This window comes from Cyprinodon tularosa, unplaced genomic scaffold, assembly GCF_016077235.1.
Source record: "Cyprinodon tularosa strain WSP-4 unplaced genomic scaffold, ASM1607723v1 ctg843, whole genome shotgun sequence".
NCBI classification, from domain to species: Eukaryota; Metazoa; Chordata; class Actinopteri; order Cyprinodontiformes; family Cyprinodontidae; genus Cyprinodon; species Cyprinodon tularosa.
In genome coordinates this window covers 22,016-40,886 of record NW_024039611.1, presented here as the reverse complement: position 1 = coordinate 40,886, position 18,871 = coordinate 22,016, and the positions used below count along the sequence as shown (strand labels likewise).

Genomic DNA, 18,871 nt, shown 5'->3' with positions numbered 1-18,871 from the left:
GGCCAGTGGGATGGCCAGTGGGTTGACCAGTGGGTTGACCAGTGGGGTGTCCAGTGGGTTGACCAGTGCGGTGGCCAGTGGGGTGGCCAGTGGGGTGGCCAGTGGGATGGCCAGTGGGTTGACCAGTGGGATGGCCAGTGGGTTGACCAGTGGGTTGACCAGTGCGGTGGCCAGTGGGGTGGCCAGTGGGATGGCCAGTGGGTTGACCAGTGGGTTGACCAGTGGGGTGTCCAGTGGGTTGACCAGTGCGGTGGCCAGTGGGGTGGCCAGTGGGGTGGCCAGTGGGATGGCCAGTGGGTTGACCAGTGGGATGGCCAGTGGGTTGACCAGTGGGGTGGCCAGTGGGGTGTCCACCCCACTGGTGGCGCAACTGATTTTAAATGGCTACGACAGCCATACCATGCATATTGCTTTAGGTTAATAGACTATATTTATTAGGCTATATATTACAGCTAGACTACTGCCTTTGACCTAGTTATTTAAAAAGCTTTGTGAGTTGCTTCCTGCATGGCCGTCTGCTCTGCTCCCTCCTCTGCTGGGTTCCATATTTCTTACAATCCTCTAACTTGACCCAGAAAGGACGAAGGGAAGCAGTTGGAGTGAAGCCGGTCCTATATGGTGATGCTGTTCTCTACGCGGCTCGGCAGGAGGAAAAGGTACTGAAGGTCCAGTGCTGCGTTCTGATCCAGGATCTGCTCCTCAATCTCCTTCAGCTTCATTCTGAACTTTTCAATCAGCTCCACGGCGGTCGGCTCGGTGAAATGCTCCTCTGCATACTGGCCCAGAGGAATCTATGCAGGAGGAAACCACTGGAAGTTAAAGAGGAACGGGTTCAAATCATATAAAAGCTCAGAGCTGCATCTTTTTCATTAAAAAGCTTGTTTTCTCAAATAATTCACCCAAAGAACAACTAAACTGGAGCAGAATAAAAGTGGCCAATAGAGGGCGCATAGCTTCGCCCCACTCACCTAATGACCTTGATTAAGACATAAAAAACTAATTAAATTAAATTATAAATTTAAAATATTTTCAAATATATTCATTATTAAAAGTCCGTCTGTTTGTTTAGCCCCTTATTACCCATGATGCATCTGCTCATATTGTAGTTCCAATTTCACGTAGCTTAGCCAGTTGTTTTTCTGTGTTTCTGGGTGGCATAAAATTAGCATCCACCATTAATCCTTCCTTAATAACAATAGAGGATTAGGGTCACTGAAAAAATAAAAAACTTAACTGATTTTAAATTTAACTTCAGTATAAAATGAGAAAAAAGTCAGAATTCTGACTTTAATAACAGGATTTTGGATCTTAATGTAGATGAGCAGCATGAAGGCAGAGATGTGGAGCGCCGAGCTTCACTGACAAATGATCCGGTACGGCGCGCTGAACTCTGACTAACTCTGCTCCTCCAGCTGTGCTTGTGCAGAAATGCGTCTTTGCGCAGCTTAGCTCAGAGTCTGCACTTTAAGCTCCACTCTGATGGTTCGCTCTCAGCAGTACGGCTCTTTCTGCTCTCGCTACTTAATAAACTAGATGTGGCTGATCATCCTCTGACAAGCGTAAGAAAACATCTTTGTCTATCAAGATTTATTTCTTCCAGCTCACAAGATGTGATGCTAAACATTCTTTAATTTTATCAAAAGGAATCCCTAAATTATATCCAAAGCAAATATTTAAATGAATTCTCTTTATTTCCTAATAAGACACAGATAAAAAGGTACATTAATGTTTTAATAATTCTCTGCCATTGTTCTTGTTCCTATCTATCTATATATAAGGTCATATTTTCCTTCTATTGTCATTAAAACATTTTCTATGTTAACTTTAAATATTTCAACATCGCATTCAGCATATTCATTCAGTTTAGGCATAACAAGGCAATTATGGAGGTTCTCTCTGTATATTTCTATATCTAAACTCAGTTAATTTAAATCTACTTTTACCCCTGAGCATCAGTAACCGAGGGGTAAAGTAAAGAAATAACGCCAAAATTACCAAAATAGAAAGAATGTTTTTGTTCTTTGCTTTTTTGCAGTAATGCAGATTTTATAGATCTATGTTTAATGCAGAATTCACAGTAGATCAGGAAGTGTTTGCTTTGGGATGGAAACCTTGGATGTCTAAAATCATTCCATTGTTGGACATTTTGTCAGCTTGTCTGTCTGCTATAATAACCAATAGGATGTGTTCAACTAGATCTGCTATTTTCACAGCTTTTTCATAAAGTAGAGCATTAATTCACAAAAAAAGTGTATTTGAATTCTATAAATCAACGTTTTCCGCCCAACAGCAATGATTAACTAGACGGCAGCATTCTATATCCAGCTACTGTAGCATCTAGGATAGATTTGTCAGTCTGGGAAACAATCTAGTTATTATTCCAAATTACAAACTTTTTTTGCAACATAAAACTCAATAAAACCTCTTTTAAATTTTAGTCGGCTAAAAACGACTAAAACTATCACATATAGTAATTAGAAAATGTGACTAAAACTAAAAATAGTTTTCATCCTGAAGACCAAGACTACATCTAAGATGGCTGCCAAAAACAACACTGGAGACAGGAGGATTTCAAAGACTTTTAAAACCTCTCCTTTGTTTAAATTCTCTGAAATGTTTTTAATGATTCTCACACTAATAATGAAAAGTACAGCAAACCAAATTTAAAATGATTGGCAGCCATGTTTTTATCGTTTATCATTTCAATCCAATTCTATTCAGTTTGTTTCTATAGCTCCAATTCACATCATGCCATCTCAGGTCACTTTATAGAGACAAATCAACCAGATCATCCAGTCAATGTTAAAGTAGAAATAGATAATGTCTTTCTCTCTAGAAAAGAATAAAAATTCATCTGACTGAAAACTTGGTTGTCTGATTTTTAGGGCGTTTAAAGTTTAAGAGTTTAAGAGACATGATTTATGTCTAAACAACGTCTACGTTGAAAGTTGAAAGGTAGAAGCCGTGACATTCAGGTCGTTATAAAAACGTTAAAAACTGGGTTTGTAGCGTCTATTAGTGGACTAAAGCAGGACAAAGGCAGAATCATTTTGGACTTAATCCAGACTATGATAGAGCGACCAGATTTAGCCTAAAAACCAACATCTGAATGGCGTCTGCTGTTTGGGGGATACACTGAAAAAACGATCTAGAAATAAGCAAAAATGTCTTAAATTAAATGTATTTACCCTTAATTTGAGTAGGTAAATGAGATAGTTTGCCAATGGAATTAGTATTTTCATTCTTAGAATAGGATAACTGGATAAAATGCACTTGAAATAAAACAATTCAATTGTGTTTTCTTATTTCAAATGTAAATTTTCTCGTTCCATAGGCAAAATGTCTCTTTTACCTCCTCAAGCCAAGAAAAAATGCACTTATTTTAAGAATAAATTACTTATCTAGATCTGGATTCTTTCCAGTGTAATAAGTGAAAACTAGACTCACAGCATCTGGTTGGGCTCGTCCCAGATGCCATGTGATGGCCATCTGCACACAGGACTGGCCCACATCCGGCAGGGTGGCCATGATCATCTCCATGGTGATGGCGTCTTTGTCTGATGGTGGGGGGAGCCTCATGGTGCAGGGGGTGTTGGGAACCCAGGCGCACCAGTCGAACTGAAGACAAGGAAAACAGTGGCTGTAGTGGAGGCTGTAGACAGAGCGGCTGTTTGAGTTTCCGTCCATCGGTGACGGTTCTGTACGGAGTTAGATTAGTCTCCGTTTTCACAAATACTCACATGTGATCCATAAATGCACAGAACAAGATTCACCAGAGGATTTCTGGTACCAGTGGTCTTTAAACTTCTCTGCATTTGTGTGTGGAGTTTTGACGTGCCTCGTTACACAAATGCATTTTTAAGCAGGGGATGGTTTGCAACCAATCACAGAGCTCCCTTGTATTAGCCAATCACGAGAAAGCAAACCTCCCCGCTCACGCGCATTGTGCGGAGCACTTGTGCAGACATGTTAATCAATGAGAGCTGTTCCAAAATCACGGCTGCTCCTTTGCACGTCGCCGTCCTCGTACGTCTTTGTTAGGTTTATTCAATGATGATTATAAAATGAATGTTTGTTCATATGAAACATTGTAGAAATGAGATGCTTCACTCCATCTTATTATTCAGCCAAGAGACCATCCTGCCTTGTGATTCTGGTGGAGCCTCCTGTCTTTATGAACTGATCAATTGTTCTGTCAGAACAATACTCTGTTTGTAACCATGTGTCATGTTCTGTTAATAAAGCGCTCTGCGGAAGAGGTCCGGTAGAGACAGAGTGTTTTAGTCTTGGGTGCAACTGTCTCTCCTCCTGCAGGAAGCTGTTTGAAAAACTCTTACTGTGTATTTCAGTTCTTCTTTTACAAACCTAAATTTTTTAACCCAACAGTCTTCTCTGTCCTTCACCATCAAAATACGGAGCTGAGGTATTTTTAGCTCTGCTTCCGTCCGGTCAGGTCAAGATCCACAATCGCACCAAACAGGACAAAGAATGTCAAGAAGATCCAGTTTGTCAAATTAAAATATGGTAAAGACAGATCAGTATCTAGCAAGTAGAGCAGGGTTCCAGATCCATCGTTGGTCCGAAACGCCTGAATCAAATAGCCGAGTTACCTTCTCAGCGTGCACTCAGTTCCAGAAATGGGAAGTAATGAAGTACAAATACTTCGTAACTGTACTCAAGTAGATTTTTCTGATATTTTTACTTTACTTTACTACTTATTTTTATGGTGACTTTTTACTTCTACTCCTTACATTTTTACACAAATATCTGCACTTTCTACTCCTTACAATTTAAAAAATTGGCTCGTTACTTTAGTTTTGAATCATTTCAATGGAGTTACCGTTATTATTTTTCACGTCATCAATACCAAATTCAATCTAACTGGATGGGAATCTACGTTGCATTTGACGCACCACTACAAGATGAATCGACAGATTCGGCGGTATTCATTGGCGGCAAATCATTGCAGCTTGGTGGCGGTGGCGTTAGCATAGTAGCATGGACGACGAGATGATTGAAAATGAACACAACGGAGATCTAGTCCTATTGGCAGACATCCATTTAAAATGTAGGCAACGGCATGAAAAAAGTGGTTTGTACTTTTACTTTTATACTTTAAGTAAATTTACAAGCCTGTACTTTGTTACTTTTACTTGAGTAAAGAAGTTTAATCAGTACTTCCACTTTTACCAGAGGATTTTTTAACACAAGTATCTGTACTTTTACTCAAGTATGGAAAGTGAGTACTTTTGCCATTTCTGTTCAGTTCCTCCAGAGTCCTCTCAAACATTTACTTACTCGATTCAGGTGTGTTGAAGCAAAGGCACTTCTAAAAGTTGCAGGATAGCGGCCCTCGTGGAGTGGAATTGCCCCCCCCCTGAATTACAGCATAATTCTTATATATTCCCACAAACTAAGACAGTTTAATTAAAGGATTGGATGCATCTATTGGTACTTCAACAGACCAGGAAGCAGATTTATAATTTCCATCAAAATATTTATTTTATACCGAGAGGCTTAAAGGTTTAATAACAATCACAAATCTTACAACTTCAAAACAAACTTCTGATTGCAAGAATGGATGAAGAGAGGCTGGGAGGTAGAGAACAAACCAGTTTAGGATGATTATTTCTATTACAAACACCCACATTGAAAAAAAATAAAGTTTGGGCAGAAACACGTGTGACTGATGCTGATGGTGAGATTTAATTATGTCATATTAAATTAAGCGTTCATTTCAGCATGTTTTTCTACTATGAATTAAATAATAATATAGCGCATTCTCTCCTGGAGCTCAGAGGAAGTCAGCGTCGAGCAGGACGGAGGAACAGCTGAGGCTGTAGGCTTTGCTTTGGGCAGGAGGTCTGGAACGGAGCAGGCCGGATATAGAGGATGTGGGATCTGGGGGTAAGTCATCCAACATGGTTTACTTTCTTGTGATTGGCTCATATAAGGGAGCTCTGTGATTGGTTGCAAACCGTCCCCTGTTTAAAAAAAATGCATTTGTGTATCGAGGAGATTCTCAAAAATCCACACACGAAAGCAGTGAAGTTTAAAGACCACTGGTACTTTTTAATTTGACCTATAATTGTTTATGGACCAGAAATGCTTTGGTGAATCTTGTTCTGTGCGTGTGTGGATCTTATATTTGTATTTGTGAAAATAGAGACCGATTTAGCTCCATACAGACCCGTCACTGATGGACGGAAACTCAAACAGCCGCTCTGTCTACAGCCTCTGCGCTGTGCAGGTGTGGATCTTGTGTGCTTGTGTGAATCATGCTGTGTGTGTGTGGATCTTGGACTTTGCATGTATGAATAAAATGTGTATTTGTGAAAACTGTTTCTAAGCTCATTTATTCACCGGCCCTGTGGGTTTTCGCTACCTGTCCGTTGTTGGTTGCAGCGTGCTGAGCTGTGCTGGTGAAAATGGCCACGGCCAGTAGGGTGGAAAGTTCCTCTTTGCTGCTGAGAGTATTCGACAGACCTGAATAATGCAACCATAAAACAGAGGAAGCTGTGATTCCTCCAACTGTAGCTTCCTGCTGAAATTGTTATAATAAGTTACACACAGACGGGCTTTAGAATTGATGGTGTGGAAGGATAGGCAGTGGTGAGGTAGAGGTGAAAGCTGGAATTACATCCGGTTTGAGTCCTGGACGTGCTAAAAGTGGCCATACGATCAGGAGAGCTGTCTACAGGTTAACCAAACTAACCGGACTGTCCACAGATCTGAGTTTCCAGTCTCTTAACTAATTCATCTTGAAGGACTCCAGCTAATACGTCCGTTTTCTAACCACCAGCAGGTCGGAGCAATGACATGCCAGCAGTGTTTTTAGGGGCGGGACATGCAGGACTGATGACAGTCAGAGGGGGTTTGGTGGGGAATAACAAACAGGGCAACACTGGAGGAATCACCTGTTGATTACGCAAACAGCATCAATTTCTCGTTTAAAAAAGGAGAAATGAGAAACACTTGCAATAGAACTAAATGCAGCATCTGCATTAACACTGAGAATGGGGAACATAAGTTAGTGATACAAAAACAGGCAATGTTAGCAGGGATTTCCGGAGATTTCGTAAAGAAAATATTGATTAAAGTTCACTAACTGGTTTTTGATGCAGAGACCAGGAGGCAGAGGTGAGCATTGCACATTTAATAAGGCAGCTGAAGCAAAATCCAAACAATACAAAGAACAAAGAAAAAAAAACTAAACGTCACGTGGAGAACCAGAGACGACGGAACAACAAAACACAAACCAGCCCTGAGTGACTGCAGAGGGGGTGTATATATGGGAGACTGAACCAAGGCAGGCTAATCAGCAGATTGGGAGCAGGTGTGGGCAAGACTAACTGGTAGGAAGCCACGGGGAGAGAAAGCAAGCACCAGGGGGCGACAGAGAGTAACTAAAGAACTCAGCACTGGTAGAAATAAACTATATAAAACACAAATAAACTAAAGATAAACCCAAACAGAGGGCAGAACTCTGACAATAACAATAAGGAAAAGTTAAGCAGTTTCTCACTTGAAATTATATTATGACAAGCTTTTGCCTCATAACTTATTATTTTTACATACGTTGACTTAAAGTTGAACCTTATATGTATATTTAAGACTAAGTAACAAAAACGTACCAAACTTGGGAAGCTCAGTGAAACCTTCCTCTGTTATGTCTCTGATCCACGCTTGTAGCTCCGGGTCCTTCTGAACATCCTGGTCGGAGCGGTAGTACAGGTCCACCATGTCTGACACGAAACTGAGCAGAACCTTACAGTTAATAATGAGCCACATAACAAACTGGACTCTTCTTCACAGGTTTCAGACCCTTTAAAGCCGAGTGTGTCATGTCAGTTTTTAAGACTTCTGCATCATCAGTGTGATATTTTTGTTCTTGAAAACCCTGACTTACACAATCAGAAAGATTCAGTGCACAGAAAATGTGTAAAAGAATATACAAAAACGCTTATGGTGTCAAAATTGAAGCATATATTTTTTAATATTTAATTCAATTTGTCAGAAAGTTAATTGACAGCTCTAATTTAGGAAAATATAATTTCCTTTCAATTATTTCACCAGTCCGGGCTTTAAACGGTTAAATCCAAGACCTGCTCAATGGGGTCTCCAGCACTGTTTATTCCAGACTTTATTCTCCTAATGTTATGACGTTATCGTTATTCTAGTAATTTTACGAGTTCATTCTCGTAATTTTATGGCTTTATCCTAATCATTTTACAACTTTATTCTCGTAATTTTTACAATTTATTCTAATACTTTTACAACTTTATTGTCGTAATGTTACGACTTCATCTTCGTAATGTTATGACCTAATTCTCGTAATTTCATGACTTTATTCTCGTAATGTTACGACGTTATTCTTGTAATTTTAAGATTTTATTCTCGTATTTTTTACGACTTTGTTCTTGCAATTTTTATTGCTTTATTCTCGTAATTTTACGACTTTATTCTCGTAATGTTAAGACTTTATTTACATAACGTTACAACTTCATTCTCGTAATTTTACGACTTTATTCTCGTAATTTTTATGACTTTGTTCTCATAATTTTTACTTTATTTGAAAAATTTCATGACTTTATTCTCACAATTTTTATGACTATTCTCGTAATGTTACGACTTTATTCTCGTAATGATACGACTTTATTCTCGTAATGATACGACTTTATTCTCGTAATGTCACGACTTTATTCTCGTAATGATACGACTTTATTCTCGTAATGTCACGACTTTATTCTCATAGTGTTACAACTTTATTCTCGTAAGGTTACGACTTCATCTTCGTAATGTTACGACTTAATTCTCGTAATTTTACGACTTTATTCGCGCAATTTTTATTACTTTATTCTCGTAATGTCACGACTTTATTCTCATAATGTTACAACTTTATTCTCGTAATGTTACGACTTCATCTTCGTAATGTTACGACTTAATTCTCGTAATTTTATGACTTTATTCTCGCAATTTTTATTACTTAATTCTCGTAATTTTACGACTTTATTCTCGTAATGTTACGACTTTATTCACATAAGTTTACGACTTTATTCTCGTAATGTAACGACTATTCTCGTAATTTTACGACTTTATTCTCATAATTTTTACGACTTTGTTCTCGCAATTTTTATTACTTTATTCTCGTAATGTTACGACTTTATTCTTGTAATGTTACGACTTTATTCTCGTAATTTCATGACTTTATTCTCGTAATTTGTACGACTTTGTTCTCATAATTTTTTACTTTACTTGAAAAATTTTATGACTTTATTCTCATAGTTTTTACGACTTTATTCTTGCATTTTTTATTACTTTATTCTTGTAATTTTACGCCTTTATTCCCGTTATTTTACGACTTTATCCTCATAATGTTGATGCTTTATTCTCAAAATAGAAGAAAAAAATCTCTAGCCTGGCCCTAATACTCCGTCGTTGGGGCAGCACCGAGTCCAACTGCAAAGAAACGAATTGCTTGGATGAAACTTATTATTTTGATGGTTTTTATTTTATTTAAATTCCAACAGGCCATAACGAAAATGAGAGTAAATGCAACAAATCTGACGAGTCTATTTGTAAAATGTAAAATCTAAATAATTCCCCCAGTCTATCCTTAAGTATTGATTAAGGAAGGTAACGAAGACACCTCTGGATAGATCCTTTTGAACCTCCACCAGGTGCGGCGCATGAGGTGCATCTACCTGTGAATGGCTTCCCACAGCATCAGAGCGTTTTCTCGGTAGAAATAGTTGGGAAGCTGGAAAACTCCTCTGTCGCTGAAGTCGAACTGTGGCTGAAGGGAGCGATAGGTTAACACCTTGTATTCCCTCTGGGCCAGAATCAGGAGACCATCACCTCCTGTAGACACCACCTGAACACAAACAGGACCATTATTCATGTTCAAATGACTTTGATAAAAAGATTGATGATATGTGGAACATGTAGAGAAGTTTACAATCTGAAGCAACTAAGTTGGCTGGAAAAGAAGCTCGAGGCGAAGAAAAAGCTGGAGAATGAGAAACCGGGAATTCAGTACTTCATCTACAATGACCTATTCCCAAAACCAACACTAATTTTGGTCTTGTTCTTTTCAATCTGCTGCCGCTTGTGACTGGAACGCTCTGCAAAATATTCATCCTTCAAAACATTTCTATCATCCTCGTTCATAGACACTTGCAGCTGCTTTTCTACAGTCATTTTTGGGTTGTCTGTTGTGTTTTAAACTTTATGTATATATTACTAATGTATTTATTTTAGCCCTACTTCCCTTTTCCTAAGTGGTGACTCCACTCGTAAGCCCACCGTTGTAAATAAGAATTTGTTCTGAATGACATGCCTGTAAAAATAAAGGTATAATAATGTAAAATTGAAACATACTCTTTTGAAAATGCCATTGGGAGAGATGAGCTGAGTTCGCCCCCTGCAGTTGATCTCCAGTGTGTAGCGCAGATGTGGAGCCAGGAGCTGTAATGGAAGGAAAAAAAGCGTAAAGTTACAAGCAAATCTGCTGTTAAAACAAAAATACTGACAAGTATAACAAATCATTCAGTTTAAGTTATTAAGAAAAAACTCTCAGTTCCTTTTCTTTAGCTTGGATATCATCCTAACAGTGAAAAGACTGAACACAACTGGTCTATTTGTGCCACATTTCTCACTTAAAGGAAGATAAAACATCTAGTGTGTGAAATTGAGGTATTGGGTCAAAGCAAGGTGGGATGTCCATGTGACTGAGGGAAGGACAGAAACATGCTGAGCTTGTTCCTGAATTGAAGATTCACTTCATTGATTCTCTCCAGACTTCCATCTGTCTGATCATCCACCTGCTTAAAGCCTGTGATCTTCTCCATCCCTGACCACACACCTTATATTGCTCCTTTCATTCTCTTATCTTGGCCTTAAAGGGATAGTTCGGTATTTTTGACATGAATCTGTATGGCATCCCCATCACCAGTGTCATGCAATCACACTGACTTACCCCTGGCAGCATCCTGTGAGCAGAGTTCTCGTCCAGCTTTGGTCAAGCCGAAAGTAGTCCGGCAGGTTTGCTAGACCCAGCGAAATAAAACGTTTCTCTTCCCAAAACATTATGTGTTCAAAAGAGTGATATTTTTGCATCCCAAAAACGTTGTAGTGGAAAAAGTCACACGTCGTTATCACTTGGTCCTATTTTCTCTCTGTTCGTATCAGTGCGCGCCGTCATTCTGACAGCGAGCTCAACAACAGCCAGATGCATGTCTCCCTCCGCCTAGCTCCTAGCTAGGCGGAGGGAGACATGCATCTGGCTGTTGTCAGGTTAGTAGGCCCTAGCTGTCAGAATGACGGCGCGCACTGATACGAACAGAGAGAAAATAGGACCAAGTGATAACGACGTGTGACTTTTTCCACTACAACGTTTTTGGGATGCAAAAATATCACTCTTTTGAACACATAATGTTTTGGGAAGAGAAACGTTTTATTTCGCTGGGTCTAGCAAACCTGCCGGACTACTTTCGGCTTGACCAAAGCTGGACGAGAACTCTGCTCACAGGATGCTGCCAGGGGTAAGTCAGTGTGATTGCATGACACTGGTGATGGGGATGCCATACAGATTCATGTCAAAAATACCGAACTATCCCTTGAAGTTGCTTCTGTATACTCCTGAATAACTCCCTGTCTCTATGAAGGCTCTTTTTTTTATTTTAGTAGTTCCTTCGGAACATTGGTCATTGGACTTATTATTAGAAATCATCTCATTGTTCTGTTGGGCATGGTGTGACAGTAGCAGCCATTCAAAATGGACCTTCTCAGTCAAAAGCAGCCGAATGGCCCCTCCAACTTCCAGCCAGCAGCCTTCTCCTGGCTGTGCATTTGTTTCTGACTCCACCCTTTAACTGAATTACAGACTCTGAGCAGGAGATGGCGCTTCTCTTTAGATCTTAATGTCGACAAATCATTACAGAAAAATATTTTAGATTGTTGGTGTTAATTGTAGGGGACTAGCTGAGGACCAGCCAAGGACCAGTCAAAGGCCAGCCAAGGACCAGCCAAGGACCAGTCAAAGGCCAGCCAAGGACCAGCCAAGGACCAGTCAAAGGCCAGCCAAGGGCCAGCCAAGGACCAGCCAAGGACCAACCAAGGACCAGTCAAAGGCCAGCCAAGGACCAGTCAAAGGCCAGCCAAGGGCCAGCCAAGGACCAGCCAAGGACCAGCTAAGGACCAGCTAAGGACCAGCCAAGGATCAGTCAAAGGCCAGCCAAGGGCCAGCCAAGGACCAGTCAAAGGCCAGCCAAGGACCAGTCAAAGGCCAGCCCAGGACCAGCCAAGGACCAACCAAGGACCAGTCAAAGGCCAGCCAAGGACCAACCAAGGACCAGTCAAAGGCTAGACAAGGGCCAGCCAAGGACCAGTCAAAGGCCAGCCAAGGACCAGTCAAGGGCCAGCCAAGGACCAGCCAAGGACCAACCAAGGACCAGTCAAAGGCCAGCCAAGGACCAACCAAGGACCAGTCAAAGGCCAGCCATGGGTCAGCCAAGGACCAGCCAAGGACCAGTCAAGGGTCAGCCAAGGACCAGTCAAGGACCAGCTAAGAACCAGCCAAGGATCAGTCAAAGGCCAGCCAAGGACTAGTCAAAGGCCAGCAAAGGACCAGTCAAGGACCAGGCAAGGACCACTCAAGGACCAGCTAAGGACCAGCCAAGGATCAGTCAAAGGCCAGCAAAGGACTAGTCAAAGGCCAGCCAAGGACCAATCAAGGACCAGCCAAGGACCAGCTAAGAACCAGCCAAGGATCAGTCAAAGGCCAGCCAAGGACTAGTCAAAGGCCAGCCAAGGACCAGTCAAGGACCAGGCAAGGACCAGTCAAAGGCCAGCCATGGGCCAGCCAAGGACCAGCTAAGGACCAGCCAAGGATCAGTCAAAGGCCAGCCAAGGACTAGTCAAGGACCAGCTAAGGACCAGCCAAGGATCAGTCAAAGGCCAGCCAAGGACTAGTCAAAGGCCAGCCACGGACCAGACAAGGACCAGCCAAAGACCAGTCAAAGGCCAGCCAAGGGCCAGCCAAGGACCAGCCAAGGACCAACCAAGGACCAGTCAAAGGCCAGCCAAGGACCAGCCAAGGACCAGTCAAAGGCCAGCCAAGGACCAGTCAAAGACCAGCCAAGGACCAGCTAAGAACCAGCCAAGGATCAGTCAAAGGCCAGCCAAGGACTAGTCAAAGGCCAGCCAAGGACCAGTCAAGGACCAGGCAAGGACCAGTCAAAGGCCAGCCATGGGCCAGCCAAGGACCAGCTAAGGACCAGCCAAGGATCAGTCAAAGGCCAGCCAAGGACTAGTCAAGGACCAGCTAAGGACCAGCCAAGGATCAGTCAAAGGCCAGCCAAGGACCAGTCAAAGGCCAGCCAAGGGCCAGCCAAGGACCAGCTAAGGACCAGCCAAGGATCAGTCAAAGGCCAGCCAAGGACTAGTCAAAGGCCAGCCAAGGACCAGTCAAGGACCAGCCAAGGACCAGTCAAAGGCCAGCCAAGGGCCAGCCAAGGACCAGCCAAGGACCAACCAAGGACCAGTCAAAGGCCAGCCAAGGACCAGCCAAGGACCAGTCAAAGGCCAGCCAAGGACCAGTCAAATGCCAGCCAAGGACCAGCCAAGGACCAGTCAAAGGCCAGCCAAGGACCAGTCAAAGGCCAGCCAAGGGCCAGCCAAGGACCAGCCAAGGACCAACCAAGGACCAGTCAAAGGCCAGCCAATGACCAGCCAAGGACCAGTCAAAGGCCAGCCAAGGACCAGTCAAGGGCACATGAAGGAAAGTGGAGAAATTTTAAATGGCTACTGCTGTACTCCACCAGAACACTTCTACAATTAAAGTTACCTTATATATAGGGTGCACTGCTGGGAGCTGTCTTAGAGTCGCAACACAGAACACCTCTATCACCAGGTGGGTCCTTAGAAGGTGAGACAGGACCTGGAAAACCTGGAATTCTGCGTGACGCACCCACATCTTGGCCAGCAGCCATGCCAATGGAGGGTCTCTGGGCAAAAATATCGGTGTGTCCAAGCTTGGAGTCTGCTCGAGCTAAAGACAAAATAAATACAAGTGAAGGCATTATAGTCACCTACACATAACAAAGTGCTTCTACATCTAACCTCTCAGAGAACATAAGACGTCACCATCAATCATCTGTGTGGTTTCTTAAAAATGCTCCTTGATACCTGGAATCATTTTTAATATTCACAGGTTTTTAGTTTTTTATATGCTCCAAATGTTATCCTATTTTATAAAAAATTTATTGGACCAGACAAATTTTGTCGACATAACAGTTCATTAATTTTACCTTGTAAAGAACCAACCAACCAACCAACCAACCAACCACATTGTTTCTCTTGTTAGTTGTAACTGTTTCATATTATTTATAGTGATGTTCTCAAAGGTAACATTTTATTTTATGAATCTTTAACAAATTATTCCACCTTTATTTGGTGTTTTTGTTGATCTAATGGGCCATAGACATAGACATAGATGGACCCGGATCATCGGGTGAGGGGCGTGACAACAGAGCGGCCATCTTAGGTCAGACCCATACGCGTCAATTGAGGCTCTGAATCCGGTGAACTCTTTTCTGATTTCCAGATAAATTGTCAGACTGAAAACGAGAATGTTTCACGGTTTACATGTTACTGTCTATAAATACTTATTTCTATATATAGATGTATTTTACGTATAGGATAGATATTATAATCCTTTTGAACATATATCTGCTCGGATCCTTTGAGTGTGTGTTTGTATACTCTTTTGCATACATATATACACATATATATATATATACATATGCATGCAAAACTGTTTTGGACGAAGTTTAGACAATATTATCAGGACAAAAATCCTTTAGTTAGACAAACGCAAATTGACCATTTTCACTTTGGTTTAAGAAAATTCTGTGTTTTCTGGGTACTTGGCTTCTTTTCCATTTTCTGTCATTCTAGCTGTTTTCTACCTTTATTTAAGCAGTGTTGTATTTTTTTAGTTACTCTCTGTTGCCCCCTTGTCTCTTTTTCCCTAGCTCCCTTCTAGTTGCTTCTATCCACACCTGCTCTCTATAAGGTGATTTGCCCATCCTTTGTTCTGTCTCCCATATATACACCTCCTCTTCAGTTCCTCATTGCTGCATTCTAGTTGTTCTCTGTTGTTTCTGGACTATTTGCTTCTATTCTATTAACATCTTCATAAAAGTTTCTGCCTCTCCGTCTCTGCATCTGGGTCCTCATCAAACATCCACTAAACCTGACATGGAACTACTTTTATTGTACATTTTAGAGCACTATTTTATTCTCCAATTGTCCTTGAGATGAAAGAAGGAAATTCTATAAACCTGTAGGATTGAAGACAAGTCCTGATCAAAAATAAGAATCAAGTGTTCTTTATTATTAATAACTTTCTTTATTATTTAACGTTCTTTATTATTAAAAAACATGCAGTCTATCCAATTGGTTAGATTCATTTGCATTAATGGCCACATATAGCAGAGTATCATCAGCATAACTTACGTGCAGATGTTTCTACCATGAAGATAGAAACTGTTGCTCTATGTTCCAGTAAAAACATTTAGTTTTTGCTTTATGGTCAAACGTGTTTGTTATACCTGAATTGCAATAGGAATGAGTCCTTCATCTGGATGCTGGTAGAGCAGGCAGAGCGGAGCAGCTATGAACTGCGGTTTACCCTTGATTGTGTTTGCAGGTATCCCTTCCATGATGGCATAGTCTAAGAGGTAGATATTCCCCGCCTAAAGAGATTCAAACGATAAAAGCCAAGAGAAAGTGAAAATAAGACCTGAATGGCTGTAGAATGGATTAAAATAAGTTCTGGAAACAGATGATTTCCCACCCTGAGTTCTTTGTCCAGGCTAGTTTTAGCCGGCATGGAGCTCTGAACCATATCCGATGTGACTGGGAAGTTTTCAGGGAGCTTCGTACACCTCTTGATCATCCTCGGGTTGGAGCCGTTTAAACACTGGTAGCCAAAGAACCAGTCTTCCTTCCAGTGATCCATGCAATACTCTAAAATTAGAACATAATGGTTAATATATATACTTCAGTATCAGAAAAGGAACTCAGCAGTAAAACCTGATTAATCTAGTCTATTAATACTCAGCAGTTTGCAGCAATGATCAGTGGTGAGCTACGCAGTAACTTTCACACCGTATTAGTGTTAGCAGTACTTTTTATGGAGCTGCATTCGGTTACTTTCTAAAGCTTTATTTTGCTAGCCAAGTTTTTTCCTTTACTCTACTTAAATTTATATTGTGGCGGACCACTAGGGGGCTCCACTCTCCCTCAGTGGAGAGGTTGTAGTTAGGGGAAATGTTTGTTCGGATGTGTATATATATGGGTTTTCTGTACAGTTGCTCTCAGTTGGAGTAAAGAACTGTTTAAACCTGCCTGCTTTGTGTCGTCATCTTCACTCCTCCACAATATCTTTAATAAAACTTCCTGTTTTACCACCTCCTGTTTGTTGAAACTTTTATTATTAGTCATTTGCTCTATTTACAGTAGTAGCCTTTAACATTTTCCCAACTTTGCTTGGCTGGTCCTCGCCTGGTCTACCTTCAATTCCTTTTTTAAACATCAATCTTTGTACTAAAATATTCTTTCTGTCATGATTTGTGGACATTAGGATCTAAAGAGAAGCGCCACCTCCTGGTCAGACCCTGTAATTCAGATAAAGGATGGAGTCAGAGTAAAGAAATTTGCAAGAGGGAGTCACTGTAGTGGCTGGAAGTCGGGGGAAGTGGTAGTCAGAGTAAAAAAATATGCACCCCCAGGAGAAGGCCGGGGGCTGGAAGTTGAAGGAGCCCTTCGTCTGACTGGGAGCGGCCATTTTGAATGGTTGCTATTTTAAAAAGCACCATTTTCCTCATCGGCTCATTTCTGCTTGTGCAAACAGAAATACTTCCAGCAGTTTCTTTTTTTTTTTCAAGATTTTATGGTATTTTTTTTAATAATCTGTGATCAATTATAAATCAGTCTGAACCTGATGTTTTCCCAGTTTGGAGATTTTTAAACTATAGTGCTTTGCAGATAAAAAAAAAAAACAACAACACAGAAACAGTTTTATTTCTCTTTCGAGACTTTTTAGAAAAGATCTACTTTTGTTGGGGTATTTTTTTGTTTTTTATCTTTCAATGTTACGTTCATATTTGATTAGTGCAAAACCAAACAAGCAAAACTAAATGATGGAGCAGGTTTTCTTACCAGCTATGGGGCTCCGGAGTTTCCAAAATATCCGTTTGAAGTCCTCCAGGTCATTCCAGGATTTCCCGAATGTGATGGCCAGCTTCTTCAGAGACAGCTCCAGCAGGCTGAGGAAAGAGCAAATGTTCTTAACTAACATCAAACAAACAAACTGCCCTCATTTTAGGTCCACTGTCTGTTTAAGATCTGTTCTCTCAAGTTATTTTTATTGTTTAATTCTAATTTCAGTTTTATTTTATGTAATAACACTTAACAGGAAGGTATCCTTCACATAGCATTATTGGCTAATTTTGCTTATTTGTTTAGCTTCCTTCCAGGGTTTCACTGAAACATGGCTGCAGGTTCATATCCTTGATGCCAATATCTTCCCGCCAGGCTAACCATACTTGCAGAAAAAGATTTAAAGGTCTGCAAAAGCAAAGAAGGAGCGTTAGCAGTGCTGGTGAACAATAGATGCCGTCATCTAGGACATTTCCCTGGGAATTTTTCTCACAGCAGGCCAGATATTGAGGTTTTGATGCTGATGTGGACATTTTTATTTATCAGAGGGAAACAAATCACCGCTTAGTAAAACAGAGACCGATCGATTTTTCTCTTTGCTAATTTATTCAAAGCCATAAAGCATCTAAAGGCTGTCGCTCTTTGAGGCAGAAAGCGTTGAAAATTGTATACATTACAATAGAGTGGGAGACAATACTTTCCCCCTAGCTTAAACCAGCCTGTTACCAGCAATCTCCTCTGACTCTGACTCCTAAGCACATTCAGTGGGGAAAGACTTAAAAACAAAGGGCAGCATGCATCCTGCAGGGTTTCATTTTTTTCCTGCTTTAACACAATTAAATTCAGATTATTGCTGCACAGCTAAATTTTATCAATCAGCGCTCAGCTGAAATTAGCTGTGCAGAAGCAGGGAAACATCTGAACTATGGCTCTGTTCGAAAACCTAGGACGGGTCCTCCAAGGACGCGGTCTACCTAGACTGGATCCTTCGAAGTCCTTGAAAATAAGGAGACCGGAAGAGTTTTGGCTGTAAATTCGACCAGGTCTACCCTTTGGCGGGTTTTACCGCCGTATGCTCTGTTGCTTAGCAACCGTGAACGTTGACACACAAAGCAGGAAAAGAATGAATACCGAACTTTTCAAAACTGTTTCTGTTTATTTTTTTATCGTAAAGTGAACAAAGACTGATGAGAATCCAGAGTGGAATAAAGGTTCCAACCAGCGGGAGCAGGAACAAATCAAATCAAATGTAATGATAGAAACCTTAGTCAGTTAAATAACCTGCTGCTGTCATTCTGCACATCTCTGATGTTGCTGCTATTTTCAAATATCCATTACTGTAAAAATGTCCATAGCTGCATATTGGTTATTAATTCTCCAGTTTTATATTGTTAAAACACTTTACAGGATTTTATTGTTTATATTTTAACTCTTCCTTATTATGTTATTCTTGTACATTTTTCTAAGGTCCTCATCTGTGTGACCATTTTCAATAATCTTTCTGCTGCTGTAAATTTGCCCATTGTGGGACAATAAAGGGATTTTCTATTCTGTTCTATAAAAGGGGTAGAAAGATATAAGTAAATCTAAACAATATATTTATAAAAAATATATCTGCAAAATCTCTAATATTCAACAACAAAAA

At 40.8% G+C, this 18,871-nt stretch overlaps 1 protein-coding gene across 1 annotated transcript in view; it reads right to left on the bottom strand.

Annotated features, from left to right (window-relative positions):
• Positions 1–329: 329 nt before the first annotated feature.
• Positions 330–18,871, bottom strand: part of alox12 (arachidonate 12-lipoxygenase) — a 39,770-nt gene continuing 21,228 nt past the window's right edge. Inside the window, exons 6-15 of the mRNA XM_038272848.1 lie at positions 17,227–17,333; positions 15,860–16,032; positions 15,615–15,758; positions 13,847–14,050; positions 10,381–10,467; positions 9,705–9,874; positions 7,635–7,756; positions 6,386–6,486; positions 3,448–3,618; positions 330–791 (exon numbers count right to left, since the gene is read on the bottom strand). Of these exons, the coding sequence (XP_038128776.1) occupies positions 612–791; positions 3,448–3,618; positions 6,386–6,486; positions 7,635–7,756; positions 9,705–9,874; positions 10,381–10,467; positions 13,847–14,050; positions 15,615–15,758; positions 15,860–16,032; positions 17,227–17,333 (1,459 nt within the window). The 3' untranslated portion in view covers positions 330–611. The remainder of the gene's footprint in view (positions 792–3,447; positions 3,619–6,385; positions 6,487–7,634; positions 7,757–9,704; positions 9,875–10,380; positions 10,468–13,846; positions 14,051–15,614; positions 15,759–15,859; positions 16,033–17,226; positions 17,334–18,871) is intronic.